The sequence below is a fragment of the Podarcis liolepis genome (assembly GCF_965112155.1).
Source record: "Podarcis liolepis genome assembly, chromosome: 13".
In the NCBI taxonomy this organism is placed as follows: domain Eukaryota; kingdom Metazoa; phylum Chordata; class Lepidosauria; order Squamata; family Lacertidae; genus Podarcis; species Podarcis liolepis.
The window spans coordinates 48,722,365-48,740,973 of NC_139573.1; the positions used below are offsets into that span (position 1 = coordinate 48,722,365).

General features: G+C 46.1%; 1 protein-coding gene and 3 long non-coding RNA genes across 7 annotated transcripts in view; 2 read left to right on the forward strand and 2 right to left on the reverse strand.

The window, feature by feature from the left end:
* LOC310690980 lies at window positions 1–6,305 on the forward strand. Its single transcript, XR_014518304.1, has 3 exons — window positions 1–360; window positions 3,369–3,431; window positions 5,380–6,305. It is a non-coding gene; the product is annotated as an uncharacterized lncRNA (long non-coding RNA).
* Window positions 3,495–4,240, forward strand: LOC310690990. The gene is made up of 2 exons (XR_014518314.1): window positions 3,495–3,569; window positions 3,909–4,240. It is a non-coding gene; the product is annotated as an uncharacterized lncRNA (long non-coding RNA).
* On the reverse strand, window positions 5,338–8,562 carry LOC310690982. Its single transcript, XR_014518306.1, has 3 exons — window positions 7,906–8,562; window positions 7,016–7,215; window positions 5,338–5,475 (listed from the first exon to the last, which is right to left on the reverse strand). It is a non-coding gene; the product is annotated as an uncharacterized lncRNA (long non-coding RNA).
* A 4,833-nt stretch (window positions 8,563–13,395) lies between these two features.
* GJC1 (gap junction protein gamma 1) overlaps window positions 13,396–18,609 on the reverse strand; it is a 39,580-nt gene continuing 34,366 nt past the window's right edge. For all 4 annotated transcript variants that reach the window (XM_083470533.1, XM_083470532.1, XM_083470530.1 and 1 more), the window contains exon 2: window positions 13,396–14,984. In XM_083470533.1, coding sequence (XP_083326659.1) covers window positions 13,790–14,965 — 1,176 coding nt within the window. In that variant the 5' untranslated portion in view covers window positions 14,966–14,984 and the 3' untranslated portion in view covers window positions 13,396–13,789. The remainder of the gene's footprint in view (window positions 14,985–18,609) is intronic.

Sequence of the window (18,609 nt, forward strand, 5' to 3'; positions counted from 1 at the left end):
CCACCTTTATGACATCTTTTGCGGCTGCTTTAAAAGTCACCAACCAGAGGTGTCCAGGGTGGGAATGCGGAGGGAGTAAATCTTGATTATGAGAGAACGAGTTTGTACATGCAGGAGTGGAGGTCTTGCGTTTTGGTTTGCTCTGTTACTTATATTTTTTTTACCTATATTTTTTTTCTATTTAATATTTATCTTGTAGCTTTATACCTTCGTATTTCATGTTTTATTAGATAGCTAGGGGTAGGACTGGGAGTTGAGGCAGCTTAAGTCGGATATTTAGGTAGGTGAAAGAAGAGTTCTACTTTTATTTTTTTTAAGAGCGGCTCTTGCGAGAAGACAAGCTTCGTAATCTTGAAAAAGGTAAGGAGGATTTATTCTGCTTCTACTTGTATCCTGGGGTTAAGAGACCAGGATCCCCCCACCCCACCCCACCCCTGCCATGACCTTAGCATCCTTGGAGGCTGCCAGGCCAGTCGCTCTGCTGAGTCCAGCACCTACTGACCAAGAGACCTGTAGGACACTCTCTCTATAGCAGGCGCCCCCAAACTCGGCCCTCCAGCTGTTTTGGGACTACAATTCCCACCATCCCTGACCATTGGGTCCTGTTAGCTAGGGATGATGGGAGTTGTAGTCCCAAAACAGCTGGAGGGCTGAGTTTGGGGGTGCCTGCTCTATAGCCTTTATTTTGGTATCTCTACACAAGACACATGGAGTGAGGGATGAGCCACACCCTCCGAACTACACAGGTCAAGTCGCTGCCCCAACTCTCTGCCCAAAGCAAAAATGAGCTGGAAGCGTGCAATAATCCCACAAGAACCCCATTAATTGGATTAACGACGCCAGGATGTCTGTGTTAGCAGTTCCTGATTGTTCCGACTGGCCATTATAAACTGGACATGATAATCACAACGCTGTACTTTTCTGACCTTGCTTTCACGATTCTGCCCAACCAGGTATTCATCCACCCATCCATATCTACAAATAGATCTATCTATCTATCTATCTATCTATCTATCTATCTATCTATCTAAACTTATGATAACATTCCATGCAACCGAAGAAGTAAATTTATGGATGCCATAATTAAATTGACTAGTTTTTAAGGCACTACCAGCCTTTTGAGGTGTCTTTCCACTCCACCCACCCAATCAAAAAAGGCCCACTAAGAAAATTAACACCCCTTCGAAGTACCACTAAGTTTTTTGTTTCATTTTTTTTATAAATTGTATAACTTACCATTCTTGTGCAAGGTAATTAACTCCCACCGAGGATAAGCCCATCTACAATTTTCAGATCCTTTAATTCTGAAAGAAGCATGAGTCAAAAGAGAAAGGAAAAGTTAAAAAGAATGTAGAATGCCAATAAGCTTGGCCCATCAGCTACGCTGGATGACCCGATGGGAACTGGGAGGACAATGGTATCTGAATGGGCACAGTTCTCCCACCCCTGTGCACAGCTTGCCTCCCAGACATTATGACCTGTTAGGTGAGATGGGGAGGGGTCCATGTAGAAGATGGCCGTGAAGGCCAGACCTGGGCCTCTTGAGGATGGATGTGAAGACCCCAAAAAGCATTAGCCTGCACCCAGTACTGACTGCCTCTCTCCACCAGCTTAGGCAGGAGCAGTGCACTAGCAGAATTCTTAACACCTCATTTTTAAGTGCATCCAAACATGTTGAATCATCCTAGCATTGTAGAGTTGGAAGGGAGCTCAGGGGTCATCTGGTCTGACCCCCTGCAATGCAGGTAAAGGGACCCATTAGGTCCAGTCTTGGACAACTCTGGGGTTGCAGCCCTCACCTTGCTTTATTGGCCGAGGGAGCCGGCGTACAGTTTCTGGGTCATGTGGCCAGCATGACTAAGCCGCTTCTGGCAAACCAGAGCAGCGCACGGAAATGCCATTTACCTTCCCACCTGAGTGGTACCTATTTATCTACTTGTACTTTGTGCTTTCGAACTGCTGAGTTGGCAGGAGTAGGGACCGAGCAAAGGGAGCTCACCCCGTCGCGGGGATTTGAACCGCCGACCTTCTGATCAGCAAGCCCTAGGCTCTCTGGTTTAGACCACAGCGCCACCCGCATCCTCTGCAATACAGGAATCTCAGCTAAGGCATCTAGGGACAGGTGGGCATCCAACCTCTGCTTAAAAACCTCCAAGGAAGGAGAGTCCACAAACTCCAGAGGGAAATCGATCCTTTGTCGAAAAGGAAGTGTTTTCCCTGATGTTTAGTGGGAATCTCCTTTCCTGTAACGTGAAGCCACTGGTTCAAGTCCTCCCCCTCCAGAGCTGGACAAAACAAGCTTGTTCCCGGTGCGTTTCTCCCCTATCTTCTCACTAAAGGTCCTTTATTCTGCTCCTATTGCTGCAGAAAACGTAAGCCTGCAAGGAGAAATCCTCAAATTCTCCAGTAGCTGCTTGCTTTTGTGTGCCCTCCTGTGGTGAGCCGAAGGTACTACCATGGGAAAAAATCAGACACAAAACTGACAAGTAAAATAAATTCTGCAGTCACGTCTGTATTCCATCACAAGGCATCTAAAGAGGCAGTAATCAGGTGTCCCCGACGGGACTTCTCACCTCTTCGTAGGGCCTTTCTAAAACCCTTTCTAAAAAAAGAGTGAGGTAAACTTACCTGGAGATTTAGAGCAGTAAATTAAAATAGAATGACAGAAAGAAAACAATGGGTTGGTACCAAAGCAAGTTGATTTGTTATGTGGCCTTAGTGCACCGATAGGTTCAACACTATTTTTAATTTCAAGCTGTAGTGAGTTGCCGTCTGGATGCAAATGGGAAACCTGCTTAAAACTGGTTCAGTCGGGAATTGTGGGTAGGAAGGTGGAAATATCTAAATTAATGGTTCTTATTAGCCTGAATAACACAGAGTTAGAAACAAGAGAGGAATGTAAATGGGTAAAATTGATGGTAATTGCAGCCAGACAGGTTATAGCGAGTAATTGGAAAAATGCAGACGAGCTAGGGGTGAACCAATGGAAGGAAAAAATGAAAAATATTATAATCTTAGAATATCTTAACTGTGAAGATACATAACATGAAAGGGTTTAAGGTCAGTGAGGAGGAGGAGGCTTGGTTTGAGAATAAATTGAATTATTTGGGCAGGTTTGAACAATTTGGGGCAATTAAAATGTTAAAAGTTAAATAAACCTTGTGGAGGGAGAAGTGTTAAAGTATATAGAATTGTACATATGGTTGCTCTGAATATGTTATTATTGATTATGTAAACCCAATGTATCAGCCGCCTGGGGGTTTTCACTGTTTTTTTTTTTTTACCAACAACCAAAACACAACCAAACTGGTTCAGCGCCCCCCAAATCTATTAAAAATTATAGTGTGCGTTGTCCCTTTTCCCAATAGAGCATCTCAGACTAAGGACCAGAAACAGGGAGCCAGCCTGAGCAGTGGCCCATCAGAAAAAAGGTAACCGAAGATAAAATCACGCTGCGGTTAGAAGAGGGTTCTTCACTCCTCCTGGTAACCCTCCCCACCTATATAATATATACATTCTTATATTCCCTGCAGGTCAGGGTGCACACATACATCTTTCTAGATACAGTGGTGCCCCGCAAGACGAAAGCCTCACAAGACGGAAAACTCACTAGACGAAAGAGTTTTCCGTTTTGAAGGTGCTTCGCAAAACGAATCTCTTATGGGCTTGCTTCACAAGATGACAATGTTTTGCGAGTTCCTGCTGGTTTTTTTCCTTTCCCCCCTTTTTCTAAGCCGCTAAGCCGCTTATCAGCTGATCCGACCAGCAGATAAGCCGCTAAAAGCCTCTGAAAGCCGCTAATAGCGCTAATCCTTCAATGGGCTTGCTTTGCAAGACGAAAAAAACCACTAGACGAAGAGAATCACAGAACGGATTATTTTCGTCTTGCGAGGCACCACTGTATGCAGTTGGCTAGCAGCTCCCTGGCAGCCACAGAATTCTTGGTTGCCTAGGAGGCCCAGGCAAGTCCTCAAATGCAAGGTTTTCCAGCTTACCTCTTGGTCGTGGCCATCTGTGTGTGTTTTCAGCCTGGGCTTCCCGTTTTGTCTCTCCTGAAAAGCAAGCGCAGGTCACTTCGTTACATTCCTCCATCGCTATATTTTGAGGGGGCTGGGAGAGAAATCTGAACACTGGAAAAACAGCAGCAAAACTGACCAGCTGCAGTGTTTTGAAATACCGTATTTTTCGCTCTATAGGACACACCCGACCATAGGACGCACCTTGTTTTAGAGGAGGAGAACAAGGGGGAAAAATTCTCCCCCTCTCTGCGAAGCGCCCCTTCAGCGAAGCGGCAGGAGAAACGGAGCCCCCTCCATTTCTCCTCCCACTTCGCTGAAGGGGCGCTGCGCAGGTCTCCCTCTCTGCTGAAGCCGGGAGAGTCTTGCTCTCCTGGCTTCAGCAAAAGCAACCCGTAGCCTCCGGAGCGCAGCGGGAACTCGCGCTGTGCTCTGAAGGCTTCAGGCGGCTATCCCTGAAGCCTGGAGAGCAAGAGCTCTCCAGGCTTCAGCGAAAGCAACGCAAAGCCTCTGGAGCGTGGAGGGAGCAGTCCCTCTGCGCTTCGGAGGCTTTGCGTTGCTATCGCTGAAGCCAAGGAGCCTGCATTCGCTCCATAGGACGCACACACATTTCCCCTTAATTTTTGGAGGGGGAAAAGTGTGTCCTATAGAACGAAAAATGCGGTACGCTGGGTGAATGACAGCTGCCCCACCACACCTGGCTGGTCCTTGCTGTGCTGGAAAGTTTCAGGATTCCACCCCTTCCTGCCATCCCGCTCTGCTCCTCAACGTAAAAAAGCACAGATGTCTTAAAGGCAGCAAGAACCCTTTGGAATCTCTCCTGCTACATTTAAGGGCCTTCTCAGTGATGGCTCCGACTGGGTGGAATGCTCTGTCCCATGAGACTAGGGCCCTTCAGGATTTAAGCTCCTTCCGTTGGGCCAGAGCTATTCCACCTGGCCTTTAATTTGAATTCAGCCTGATCTTTTATTTCCCTTCTCTTCCTTCCCCCCTCCCCTTTTATGAAGATCACCTGCTCTGAGACCCCACAGCTCATTCTTCCCTGGCCTCCTTACTGGCCCAAGTAGGACCAATTCAGCCAGCTAGCCCTGGTGATTATCTAATTGGTTTTTGATTTTTATTGTTATTCATGTTTTTATACTGTATTTTATGCTGCTTTTATAATTAAGTTTTAAATTTGTTGTTAGCCGCCCTGAGCCCGGTTTTTGAACCGGGAAGGGCGGGTATAAAAATTTATTATTATTAAAATGTTTCATCCCATCTTTACCCCACACTGTCAATGTGTCCTTCTGACCTTCCAAAGGGTCCATCGTTCTTCCTTATTAACACAATGATCTTCAACTCTTTTCTCTATCCCCTTCAGCCCTTCATCTTAGGCCCAGGGATTGACCTTACTTTGCAAAACGGTTCTGAAGATAAGGGGTGATGAGGGACACAGAGACCGGCCTTCCTGAAGCTGCTGTTAAGAGAAAGAAAATTTCCCACATACAATACGATGCTTGCAGCTTAGAAGACGAGACACGGATAGTCAGACAACTGAAGATGGCAGGGGGAAGATCTGGATTACCCGATTACATGCTGCAGAGATCTGTACAAACCTGTTATCGTGCTATGTTTTAATTTCAGAATCTGCCACTTGCTATTTATAAAAGAGCCCTGGAAACAACTGGAAGCGATGAACCTTTAAAACCACAAAAACTATAAGAAAGCAGTGAACCAATCTAATTCCCTTGTCCCATCCTTTTGTCAGCAACAGACCTACTTCACACAAACTTTAATTCCTTCTGAACGGCCACAAGAATACAGTACCTCGGGTTACATAACCTTCAAGTTACAAACTCCGCTAACCCAGAAATAGTACCTCAGGTTAAGAACTTTGCTTCAGGATGAGAACAGAAATTGTGCTCTGACTGTGCGGCGGCAGCAGGAGGCCCCATTAGCTTAAGTGGTGCTTCAGGTTAAGAACAATTTCAGGTTAAGAACAATTTCAGGTTAAGAACGGAACGAATTAAGTATGTAACCAGAGGTACCACTGTACATTGATTTTCAGTATTCTTTAGACACATTAACAAACACACAATACATTTATTAGTGGATGGCATCTTACTGATTCTTTCCAACCTGGCAGAAGCATTCCTGAGTTGAAGACTATAGTAGCAGAGTTTGAAAACATTGCAAACCTAGGACCTGATGACATTAAGTCTGAGATAAGGTGCCTCAATATCCCCCATGATCTGGCAAAGGCACCTTCAGAATATGTTTTACATTGAAAATAAATAGCTTTGAATATTCAGGTTTACAAGTTCCCTGAAGGAATTCTGGGTGTTGAGTCATGTTCCTGGAATTTAAATATTTGTTGGCTAGATGTAAGGACCATTGTAAGGATGGCAGTTCTCCCTAATTTCTCTTGCCTGTTCCCAGTATTACCAATAAGGAACCACCAACTTATTCTCCTAAAATGGAAGAAAATGTTGGAAGTCTTCTGCAGCGAGGATAAGGGATTGGGAAGTGGCAAAGGTTCCTTACGCAGGAAGTGGAAGGATTTAACTTCCTAAGCCTCAGAAAGTGAGTGTTCCCAGTCAGCTGACGGAACAAAAAGGTCTCACTTACTTTTGGACTCGCTTGGCAACGCCAACAGATTGAGAAGGGGATGGGAACAAACCCAGGGTTTTGGTCTCAAGTGTCTGAATGGAAGACAATGTGATCTTCCATGTCTTCATTGCAATTTGCAAAATGCCTTTGAAATTAATACACAGAGGGCAATCCTAGCCCTGTTAATTAAAAACCCGGTGCTGAGGTTTCTGTACCAAACAGTCTTGTGTTCCTGAAAAACCTTTTAAGGTTATGCTGAACAGTTTGGTATTGGTTTGTTTTTTTAAAGCCAAGCTACCAAAATCCCTTTCTGTTCTGCATTTGTTCCTTACTACTATGTGCTTCTGATGCTGGGAGCTGTTGGAAACCCAAACTGCTCTCCAACCCTGCTGGTTTGCATTACTTACCGTCTCCCGACGCCTGCAAGTTTTGGCTTCCGACCAGCAAATATCCCCCCTTCCGTCTCGAATGCCTTTCTGTTAGCATCACATTGACCTTCCATTTTTCCGTCATAAATGCACAACGCATCTGTATATTTCCAGGGTTTAAATGTGAGCACGGGGCTCCCTAAGCTTTGGAACATGGTTTGCGGAATGCCCACTCAGCCCTGGAAGGAACGAAAGTGATTGATAAAATGAGTGTTTTTAGAGCACATGCAGAAAGCCTCAGGATAAAGAGTGCAAGTCAGTAATGGCTGGAATAGGAAGTTGCAAATCGGGGAGTTCCGGGTTCGAATCTCACCTCTGCCAGGAACTCACTAGCGTGGCCTTAGGCAAAGCTACTTTCTTGCATGCTTCATCCTGCCCCTTCCATCTGCAAAATAGGGGAGAATAACTTACCTCTCAAGGCTGTTGCAAGCATTAAAACATCCAGACACTGCACATGAAACACACGGAACACTTGAAATGTTTACAGGTGTTATGTGGTATAAAAATTATATTTAACACAAGTCTTTAAACTTGCTTGTGACAAGGAAGGGGGCTTCTATTTTTAAAAATCAAAATTTGACTCCCTTTTTTCCACTGTAGGGCATCAGTGACTGTTAATAGTATATATAGCCAATGGTTTGTTTTTTAAAAATAAAATAAAATGCTGAGGACTAGTAACTTTTCTGGATTTATTTGCAAGTTGACAGGAAGCCCTAGCACCCACTTCTGCACTGGCCATGCCTGAGGATGTGACTCTCTCATTGTCCTCAGAGCAGCCTCTCCAGCTCCACAACCACAAGAGTGGCTTCTGAAAAATTCCTCATGAAACGGAAGCATGCAAATTTATCAGATTCCTATGCATCTTGTACCTCTTGCCAATAGCAAGCGGCTTACTATGTCGCAGGAGTTATTGCATCTGTGTTCAATACCCGGAACTGAATGCACTGCAAAAACTCACAGCCTGCCAACAAAAGAAAAGCAAGTATTAGGCGTATTTTATTCCCAGGCCTTTTCTGGAAGCCACATACTACCCTGTCCCATAATATTAAACTTGAGGAAAAGCTATAGTTATTCAGCAGCAAGGGGAAATGTATTCTGCACATGCTTAGGGACACAATCGAACACTGTTGCTTGACATTTTCCTAAGCCGACAATGACAAGGAGCTCCAGGGCAAAACCCCGGCTTCAATAGAAAAATTCATCTAGTCCTCTTCCTCCCCAACGAAGAGGTTTTGAGAACTTGCCATGTGACGGCTCGTCGGCATAAAAGAAACATCCACTTCACTGGAAGCCACACATGCTCCATTTCAAAGTAAGATGAACTCTCCTTCTTGCAGCTAAAATGAATATGAAACAGCTATGGAAACAAGGGTTTGGAGCTCAAGTCACTTTGCATTTGGGGGGAGAAGTTTAACTGCTGGCAGCAAAAGTTTGCCTCTTTTCCTGTGCAAAGTGCAAAGGAATGCAAATGATTGTCACAGAGAGAAGCAAGCGGAAGCAAGCCCAACCCAAGCAACTACCGTCATAAAAAGGTAAAGGGAGCCCTGACCATTAGGTCCAGTCGTGGCCGACTCTGGGGTTGCGGCACTCATCTCGCTTTATTGGCTGCTTCTGACTAAGCCGCTTCTGGCGAACCAGAGCAGCGCACGGAAACACCGTTTACCTTCCCGCCGGAGTGGTACCTATTTATCTACTTGCACTTTGACGTGCTTTCAAACTGCTAGGTTGGCAGGAGCAGGGACCGAGCAACGGGAGCTCACCCCGTCGCGGGGATTTGAACCACCGACCTTCTGATCGGCAAGCCCTAGGCTCTGTGGTTTAACCCACAGCGCCACCCGTGTCCCATACCTTGGGTCAAATATGCTTCAGGTTGAGAGTTTTCAGGTTACTTCCAGGTTTCGCAGCTCGCGCATGTGCAGACGCTCAAAATGACATCGAGCGCATGCGTGGAAACGGCGAATCGCGACCCGCACACATGCGGGTTGCGTTCGCTTTAGGATGCAAACGGAGCTCCAGAACGGATCCTGTTTGCATCCAGAGGTACCACTGTACGTGGACACATGCAACAGTGGTTTTCCAACTTCCTGCCTTTAGGAATTCCCTTCTTGCCAAGTAATTTCTCTGCATCCTCAGTAGAGGCAAAGGAGGCACTGCCCCACCAACCTCCCTGCCCTCAGCCAGGTTGCCCCTGCCTTCTTACAACTGGTCAGGGGGTGGGACCCGCTTGCCGTTCTCTCTGGCTCCCCCTACTGTTGGCCTCCCAGGTATCCACCCTACCATTGGACACCAGCAACCACAGTGTGTCGCAGAAGATGCTGCGGCTTGTCCTACAATGAACCAAGCAGGGCATAGGCCAGGCCTTCTGGCCTTTACATGGCTTCAGGGGGACTGCGGGCACACTCTAGTATGCAAACACCCACATCCCAATGCATACTGGGAATAATGGGCAAGTTGTCTTTCCAACTCTTTACTTTACCGGTCCTTCTGGGTTGTTCAGAGAAGGTTTTGAAAGCTGCCGTTTTCAGCTTGTCAAGGGATGTGCCCCATTCCGCCCATCGCTTTGCCTGTGCAAATGGGCTGTGCACACACAACGACTGTTGCACACACCCCTATCTTGCGCTGGGTGCCGATACATCTGGGCAAAAAGGTAGAATTCAAGACCCGTTTCTGTAGTCTGAAGGCAAGCACTGGACATACCAGCATCCACGTCAGGAAAAGGCAATTCTTGGCACCTCAAATGGGTCTGCCTGTGCAGTTGCCACCCATTTTCCAAAGCAAATGGAAACAGGCACCCATGTACACTCTTCCTGGTGCCACTGTTGTCAGGCTTCCCATCCGCGGTGCTGGTCGGGTATCATTCTGCATCTACGCCTAGAGAAGGGTCACAAAAGGGAGATGAAATAAAAAAATTCCTTCCAGTAGCACCTTAAAGACCAACTAAGTTAGTTCTTGGTATGAGCTTTCGTGTGCATGCACACTTCTTCAGATACACAGTGTGCATGCACACAAAAGCTCATACCAAGAACTAACTTAGTTGGTCTTTAAGGTGCTACTGGAAGGAATTTTTTTATTTTGACTATGGCAGACCAACACGGCTACCTATCTGTAAAAGGGAGATGGACAGTTCACAGGCTCCTTCCTCCTGCTCCTCTTTCACCTGCCCCTCCCAATTGCAGCTTTTAAGGCATCCGATAACCTTACATCTCAAGAGCCATTTCCGATGGAAGAGTCAAGGAATAGTCAGATAAGCCAACTTGCTTCAGCTCAGATGGGTGAATGATCAAACCTCATTCTAAGGTTAATGAAGATATCCACAGATAAGGTTTTTCAAACTTCCCATCGCAGACAGAAACCATCCTCAGGGGAACTTAAGAAATCCAGCATGTTTTTTCAGCCCTCTTCAAGGTTATAACAACAACAACAACAAACAGATAGGTGCTGCCTTTTAAAAACCAGAACCATGTATTTATCTAAAGTTGGTCCAGAAAGGTTGGTAAAGATTATGACTATCTTCTTAAAACTTTCGGGACAGTCTCTTTTGCATTCGAGTCAGCTACTTTACTAAGATCTTCAGAGAAGTCACTGATCCACATACAGTCATACCTCATGTTACGGACGCTTCAGGTTACGTGTTTTCGGGTTATGGGCCGCAGGAAACCCGGAAGTACTGGAATGAGTTACTTCTGGGTTTCACTGCTCGCACATGCGCAGAAGCGCTAAATCACGCATGCACAGAAGCGCCAAATCGTGCTAGTGCCTGCGCAGACGCGGCGCTTCAGGATGCGAACGCTGTGGGTTGCGGACGTGCCTCCTCAGGGATTATGGCCGCAACCTGAGGTTCCACTGTACTCAATTGTTCTCCTCTGTTATGCATATACAGTGGTACCTCAGGTTAAGTACTTAATTCGTTCTGGAGGTCCGTACTTAACCTGAAACTGTTCTTAACCTGAAGCACCACTTTAGCTAATGGGGCCTCCTGCTGCCGCCGGAGCATGATCTCTGTTCTCGTCCTGAAGCAAAGTTCTTAACCTGAAGCACTATTTCTGGGTTAGCGGAGTCTGTAACCTGAAGCGTATGTAACCCGAGGTACCACTGTATGGCTGAGATGCTCTCTCTTCACAAAGAGGAAGCACCCAAGTCCTATCCTTTAGAAGCCTTTAAAAGGCAGTGCAGGGTATTTCCAAGGAAACTGTGAAGGAATGGATCCGAACTTCCAGAATGTAGTTTATAGGGGTTGGAGACCATGCTTAAGAGTAGTCATGATGACTAACTCAAGTCTTGTGATTTCAAAAGATCTACCCCAAGCATGACTAACTCTGGAGCCAGTCCTATCCCCCCACCAAAATTTTAGATTTGTGTACTGTGAGTTGCCTTGAGGTTTTTTTTTTTGGGGGGGGGGGGGTTGAGCGAGAGAGATGGAAAGCCGGATATTTCGGAATACAGTGGTGCCCCACAAGACGAATGCCTCGCAAGACGGAAAACTCGCTAGACGAAAGAGTTTTCCGTTTTGGAGGTGCTTCGCAAAACGAATTTCCTATGGGCTTGCTTCGCAAGACGACAATGTCTTGCGAGTTCCTGCTGGTTCCCCCCCCCCTTTTCTAAGCCGCTAAGCCGCTTATCAGCTGATCCGATCAGCAGATAAGCCGCTAAAAGCCGCTAATAGCGCTAATCCGTCAATGGGCTTGCTTCGCAAGACGAAAAAACCGCTAGACCAAGAGAATCACAGAACGGATTCTTTTCGTCTTGCGAGGCACCACTGTACATCCAAGTAGGTTTTTCAGCCTGGCCACCCCTGACTTCCATACCTTGTGAAGAAAACAGAGTAGTTCCGCGAAGAATAGCCCCATACCACCAGAAGACAGGGAGCAGAACAGAACAGCACGGCCCTGGATTCGTAATTCATTATTAGTTGAAAGTAGTGTACACAGCACATGAACCTCTCATCTCTGTTCTCCCTTGCCCTTGCCAAAAAGGCATCACCGAAGGCACTAAACATTGCCTTCTCTGTTGTCTAATTATAAACCTAAGACAAATGCCAAAATCCGACTGGTCTCTTGAGCAAAACAAACTCTGAACACATCTCTCCCCTCCGCCCCTAGAATTCATACTGCTCTGAGCAATGAGAAAAATGGGAAGCCATTTAATCAGAACAGCCCTGTCATTTAGCAACAATGAAGAACCCTTCAAACAAGGCTGTATTGCAAAGGATCCTTTTTCGGAGATTTGGAGGCGAAATCATTTTGCTATACTTGCCTCCCAAATATCCACGTGCATGAATTCCGCACCTCAAATGACTATGGTTCTCTGGTTTAAGCAGCTATTTCAGTTCTCACAGCGCTTCCAAAAGCTCAGAAAAATCTGTTTGTCCAGTGATGAATCCCTCCCTCTCTCTTAGTTAAGCCTGGAGTTGGTTAGTGAGTGGGTGTTGATAATGCCAAGGTTGGAGGTTTGATTCCCGTATGGGACAGCTACGTTATTCCTGCGTCGCAAGGGTTTGAAAGAGAAGATCCTCAGAGTCCCAACTCCACAATTCTGTGGAGAATTACTGTATTTTTTGCACCATAACACTCACTTTTTTCCTCCTAGAAAGGGGAAATGTCTGTGCGTGTTATGGAGCGGATGCCTGCGGGTGCTGGTGGGGATCTGCTGCAGTCGTGAGCAGAAGATCCACGGTTCCCCTTCCTTCCCTCCTCCGTGGTTACAAAGCATGGATCCACATGGATCCTCAGGATTTTTGCATTGGGCTACTCCAAACTCACTGTCAGATCACATGTCTGTGGCCACAACATAAACCACAAAAATCATATATCCACTATTTCGTTTAGAATATTTTTTTTCTCGTTTTCCTCCTCTAAAAACTATGTGCGTGTTATGGTCCGGTGCGTGTTATAGAGCGAAAAATACGGTATATTAGAAAGCTTCATAGCCTACCCCCTTTAATTCTCTGAAAAGCTGTCACTTCTCTACCATTTCAGTTCCTCCCATGTTTGAAAAACTAGTGTAGAAAAAAATAAGCACACATCGGAAGTTAAAGAAATGATAAGCTAAATATCCAGATTGTGACACTCCAGGCAAGCACTAAATACACGGCTGGTGTAACGATTTCCTGCTGCTGCCAAGCCACAATCCTTCCCTCTCTCTTAGTTAAGCAGTCGCTGAAGAATTGTGCTAGGCATCAAATTGACACTTAAAAAAAATTCCAATATTCCCACCCCTGTTCATGAGCTTCTCTAACTTTTTTTTTTGGGGGGGGGGAGCACCTCATGGTCAAAATTCAGGAAAATCTAAGGTGAATTTTTTTTTTTTTAGATCTGCAGGCCTAAGGGGGGGGGGGAAACAAACAACAAAAACACCCAGAATTACCAACTTTGTTTCCTTTTAATATAAAAAGTATAACTGAGATATCCAATGTACAAATACCAAAAATTGTGCATAATAAAATGTACCATAATGCTGTACACACAGTGTAAACCGTTCCAACGAGAATGATTGGGTTTTTAAAAAATAAAAAATAAACCCGGGTCTTCTCCTGACCTGGAAGAAACAAGAAATAAATGTTCTGGAAACAGTGGAATGTGAGCACAAACGCTTCTTCTCTCCCCCCGCCCCCACCCCTTTGGAGAGTGTCCTTTGGCAGCCCCAAACACCCCTGAACTTAAACAAAGCCAAACATTTTATTTATGGGAATTCCTTAGGCAGCGAGTCTGCTGGTCAGCATAAGCAGCACAGCATTAATTCCCAGGCGGGGCAGCATCAAATCCAGACCGAGGTTTTCCCATCCCCTGACTTGCTGCTGCCGCTGCTTTTATTTGAGCTGCCCTTTGGCTTCTTCTCCTTGGAGCAGGTTGGGTTGTTCTGGTTGTTGTAGGCTTGGATGGCGAGGTCTAAGCGTTCCTGGGCGACTTTGATTTCCCGCTGGAGGGTCTCCAACTCGGTGGGGATGTTCTCCTCGTTGCTGCCGTATTGCTGCTCTTGGGCGATGTTCGCCTTGTTCTGCTTGTAGGCCATTTTGGCGTTGGACAGTTCCGTGTACTGGATCTGGTCGGGCTTCACCGCGATGTTGTAGCCCGGAGGCGCGGACGGCGTGTTCCAAGTGAACGGGTAGTTGTAAGTCCCCGAGTCCTCCAGCTCTTTCTGCTTATTGTTCAGCGTGTCCCGGATGGTGCCGAACCCCAAGTGGAGCATTTCCCACACGTTCAGAAGTAAACAAAGGCAGCTGACGCCGTACATGATGAGCAGGAAGATGGTTTTTTCCGTAGGCCGCGAAATGAAGCAGTCTATCGTGTGCGGGCACGGCTTCCGGCTGCAAAGGAATCTCGGGCTCACTTCGAACCCGTAGAGGAAATACTGGCCGACAAGGAAGCCGATTTCAAAAACAGTCCTGCTCAGGAGTTGCAGTATATAAATCTTCATGAGGCCGTCCTCTCGGATGCGCCTCCTGCCGTCGTGCTTCACTTTGGTCGGAGGCGGGTTTTCCTTGTTCTCGCTCTCCAGCTCAATCTCTGGGTACATCATCGGGTCCTCCTCGTGGTCGTCCTCAGCCTCTTCCAAGCCCCGGTGCTGTTTCCAGCGCATGGGGAAAGGCTTGCTTCGGAACTTCCTCTCCGTCTCGCCGTGCTCCACCATCCGGGCGATTTTGTGAATGGCGTAGGCCAGGTACATCACCGAGGGAGTGGAGACGAGGATGATCTGGAAAACCCAAAAGCGCACGTGGGAGAGCGGGGCGAAAGCGTCGTAGCAAACGTTCTCACAGCCCGGCTGTTCCGTGTTGCACACGAACTTGCTCTGCTCATCGTAGTAGATGGACTCGCCTCCCACGGCGGTGAGGACGATGCGGAAGACGATCAGCAGCGTCAACCAGATCTTCCCAACGAACGTGGAGTGGTTGTGGATTTCTTCGAGGAGACGTGTCAGGAAACTCCAACTCATGGTGGTCAAAGGCTTTTAGCTAAGAACAAAAAAAGGGGGGATTGGGGGAGAAGAGAACGTGGCTATTAATATCTCGATATAAACAAAGCAAAAGCCCCCTTAATCCCCAAGCCACTTTGCAAGAGTGCAAGGAATCTGAAGCAGAAATACCGCAAGACTGGTTAACGTGCAAACAGTGCAAGGAAATGAGATTTGTCCTGTTGTGCCGTAAAATATACTACAAAAACGCACCTAAGTATAAATTTCCAGCTCTGCGAAACTTTCGTCTACCAACATTTTGCATATACATGTTTCTACCATTGCATGTTGTCCTCTACTTATATACTTGAATAATTTAACCATTCTCTACATTTCCAAAGACCAGCATAAAAAACCCCACATTACACCCCAACTAAGGAAAAGGCCAGTTCACACAACGGAAAGGAAAATTATTGCCAAGTGGTATTTTGAAATTAGCTGCTGCTGCTGCTATACTTTATCTATTTCACTTTGTGTTTTTAAACTATGTACAAATGTGGATTTGAGTGTGCATATTTACTCACAAGCAGGGCATTTATATAAATCACAGACTGATTTAAATTATTATTTAAATCACCAAGGAGGAGGCTAAAGCCTCCAACATTCCAATTAACATATTTCCTAAGTAAGCATGTATAACTAATTGGTCATTGTAACCATTAAAACATATCTGCTTATTACAGCATTTATACTTCCTGGGCTCCAGGCTCATGCAGCTGAGGGCCAGATCTCAAGGGGTTCCATGAGGCTTTGGGTCCAGTGGATCCAAACGGCTTAACAAACCGTACTCCTTGGCTTAGGGTTCTAAGTGAACAATGCAGTCTATATCTGAACTGGCCCTAAAGCAAATGCTGCCTGGGTGTCAAGTCGTAATTTATAACCCCCAAAGGCATGTTATTTAACATTTGATAACTTAGTTTAAAGCAGGAGTGGGGAACTGCAGGTCCAGGGGGCCAAATGTGCTTCTATCTGGCCCTGAAAACTCTCTCCAGGCCATGCACACCCAGTCCTGTTCTGAACCCTTCTTAAGTAGTTCTGCCTGGTTGGAAAGCATCCTTGAGCAGTGATGCTACTTGCTTAAAAGGAAAATGCAGAGAATAGGGTTGGGGTTGGTTGGGTGTGTGTGTGTGTGTGTGTGTGTGTGTGTGTAGAAAATTAATTTTGCATGGCTAGAATATAGCCTACTGCAGGAGTTCCCAAAGTGCAGGGAGCACCAATGTTCCACCGGCTTCATTCAGCCTCTTCCTTGGTGATTTAAATAATAATTTAAATCAGTCTGTGATTTATATAAATGCCCTGCTTGTGAGTAAATACACTCACTCAAATCCAGAGAAGCGGACACGGAGCAATGGATCCAAACTACAAGAAAGAAGATTCCACCTAAACATTAGGAAGAACTTCCTGACATTAAGAGCTGTTGGACAGTGGAATTTGCTGCCAAGGAGTGTGGTGGAGTCTCCTTCTTTGGAGGTCTTTAAGCAGAGGCTTGACAACCATATGTCAGGAGTGCTCGGATGATGTTTCCTGCTTGGCAGGGGGTTGGACTCGATGGCCCTTGTGGTCTCTTCCAACTCTATGATTCTATGATTCTAGGTGGTCTGCACAGGTAACTCTGCATAGTCATGTGCTTGGGAAGGTGTGTACAGCAACTGCCCCATTGTTCCAACAATCAACAAAGTCATTAAAAAAAGATCCTATTTAAAATTTTAAAGTCTGGTTTTAAAATGCAACTTTTAAAATCATTGGGTTGTGTGTTTTTTCAACCCACCCTGGAATATAATGTCCTACTGTTGTATACCATCCTCTGGTTTTCAAGAATCTGCCCAGCTGGGCAGTGTTCAACATGGTTTGAAGGTGGTTAGAGTAAAGGGACCCCTGACCGTTAGGTCCAGTCGTGGACGACTCTGGGGTTGCAGCGCTCATCTCGCTTTATTGGCTGAGGGAGCTGGCATACAGCTTCCAGGTCATGTGGCCAGCATGACTAAGCCGCTTCTGGCAAACCAGAGCAGTGCACGGAAATGCCGTTTACCTTCCCACCAGAGTGGTACCTATTTATCTACTTGCACTTTGTGTTGGTATTAAAGGGTTAAGAAGCTCTAATCAAGACGCTCTAGTCACTGAGCAGCTGGAGGTCGTTAGGCTTCCAGGAATGTGAGTTTGTATAAATAGTCAGCTCACTCCTGTGTTTGCCCCCTTTTTCTTCCCCCTTCCCCTTTCTTTTGGGGCGTGTTTGCTGAAATGTGTGATTCTTCACCAGGGTTTTTTGTTTTGTGTAAATAAACCTTTTATTTGAGTTCCAAACCGCTTGCTCCAAGATTCCTTTATTGAAAAGATGCTGACTCTCCAGCCCTTCTTGAGCCGCTGTGCGAAATGCTCTGCTGTAATGGGACATTGTGGTATCGGAAGCGCACTGGACATCTGATTAGCATTAAACTAATTAAAGTTTAATGGGACAGGTTATGGATGTTTGTACGTCAAGAAGGAGATAAGGAGTGCAGTTCAGAGTGATTTATGCAAGGACTGGAGCGAAGACAGAAGCGGTTGCCGACAACGAAAGCCTTCAAAGCAGCTTGAGTCCTGCAACGTGCCTAGGAAAAGTTTTAAAGAGGCACTGCGCAGTTTGTACTCGCTGGAAGACGTCTTATTCCTCGAGGAGCCACCTCAGCAGCTGGGAGACGGTCTACAGGTCTGTGAGTATCGTTCCTAAGCCCCAGGGAGGATGGCAGAGTCCCAGGAAAGTTTTACTGTCCCATTTACGCGACTCAATGGGAAAAATTGGCAAGATTGGAAGGCTAGAGTAAGGGTTTGGTTGCAAGCAAAAGAGTTGTGGAGTTGTACTGAAGCACCGCCTTTACAGGCAGCTGCAGACGCGTCTGCAGAAGACAAAGCAGCAGCAGCAGCTTCTCAGAAACGCGACAGGAAAGCCCAAGGTCTACTAGTTTTGGCAGTGGGACCAGAGCAAATGCCTTATGTTTCTGAGTTAAAGAACACGCATGAGGTCTGGACGGTTCTGCAGCGGCTAAATTCCAGAAACACTGCGGGGGCCAAGATCCATGCTACAAGATGTTTGTTTGATTTACGTCTCCAACCGGGAGCGTGTGTGAAAGAACATATTGCCAAAATGGTGTCTGCCTTTAATCAACTAAGACAGTTGGGCATTCCTTTCTCTATGGAGCAGCAGTCATACATATTGTTGTCTTCTCTTGATAAAAGCTATGAGACTCTAGCTTTAACTTTGGAAGCTATGCCTTCATCTGAATTAACCCTTGAATACATTTCTTCTCGACTTGCTGATGAACAGGATAAAAGGCAAAGAGAAAGAGGTTTTTCTTCAAAGGGGAGTTATGCTGTGCCTAAGAGTGGGGATGCTGAGTTTGAGAACACAGTAAATGCTTTTGCAGCTAGACACTGTTTTCGCTGTGGTTCCTCTTCCCATTTAATCAGGAATTGTACACGTGAACCTGGTCAAGACAGCACCAAGGCCGTTACCCCTAGTTACCAGACAAGGAGTTCCAGGGGACGTCGAAGAAGAGGAGGAGGTTGTGGCTACTCCCACAGCACACAGCACATGGCTTCAGCAATGGCGTTGATGCAAGGGCGTGGCCAAGGCAGCAATCTACGCTGGT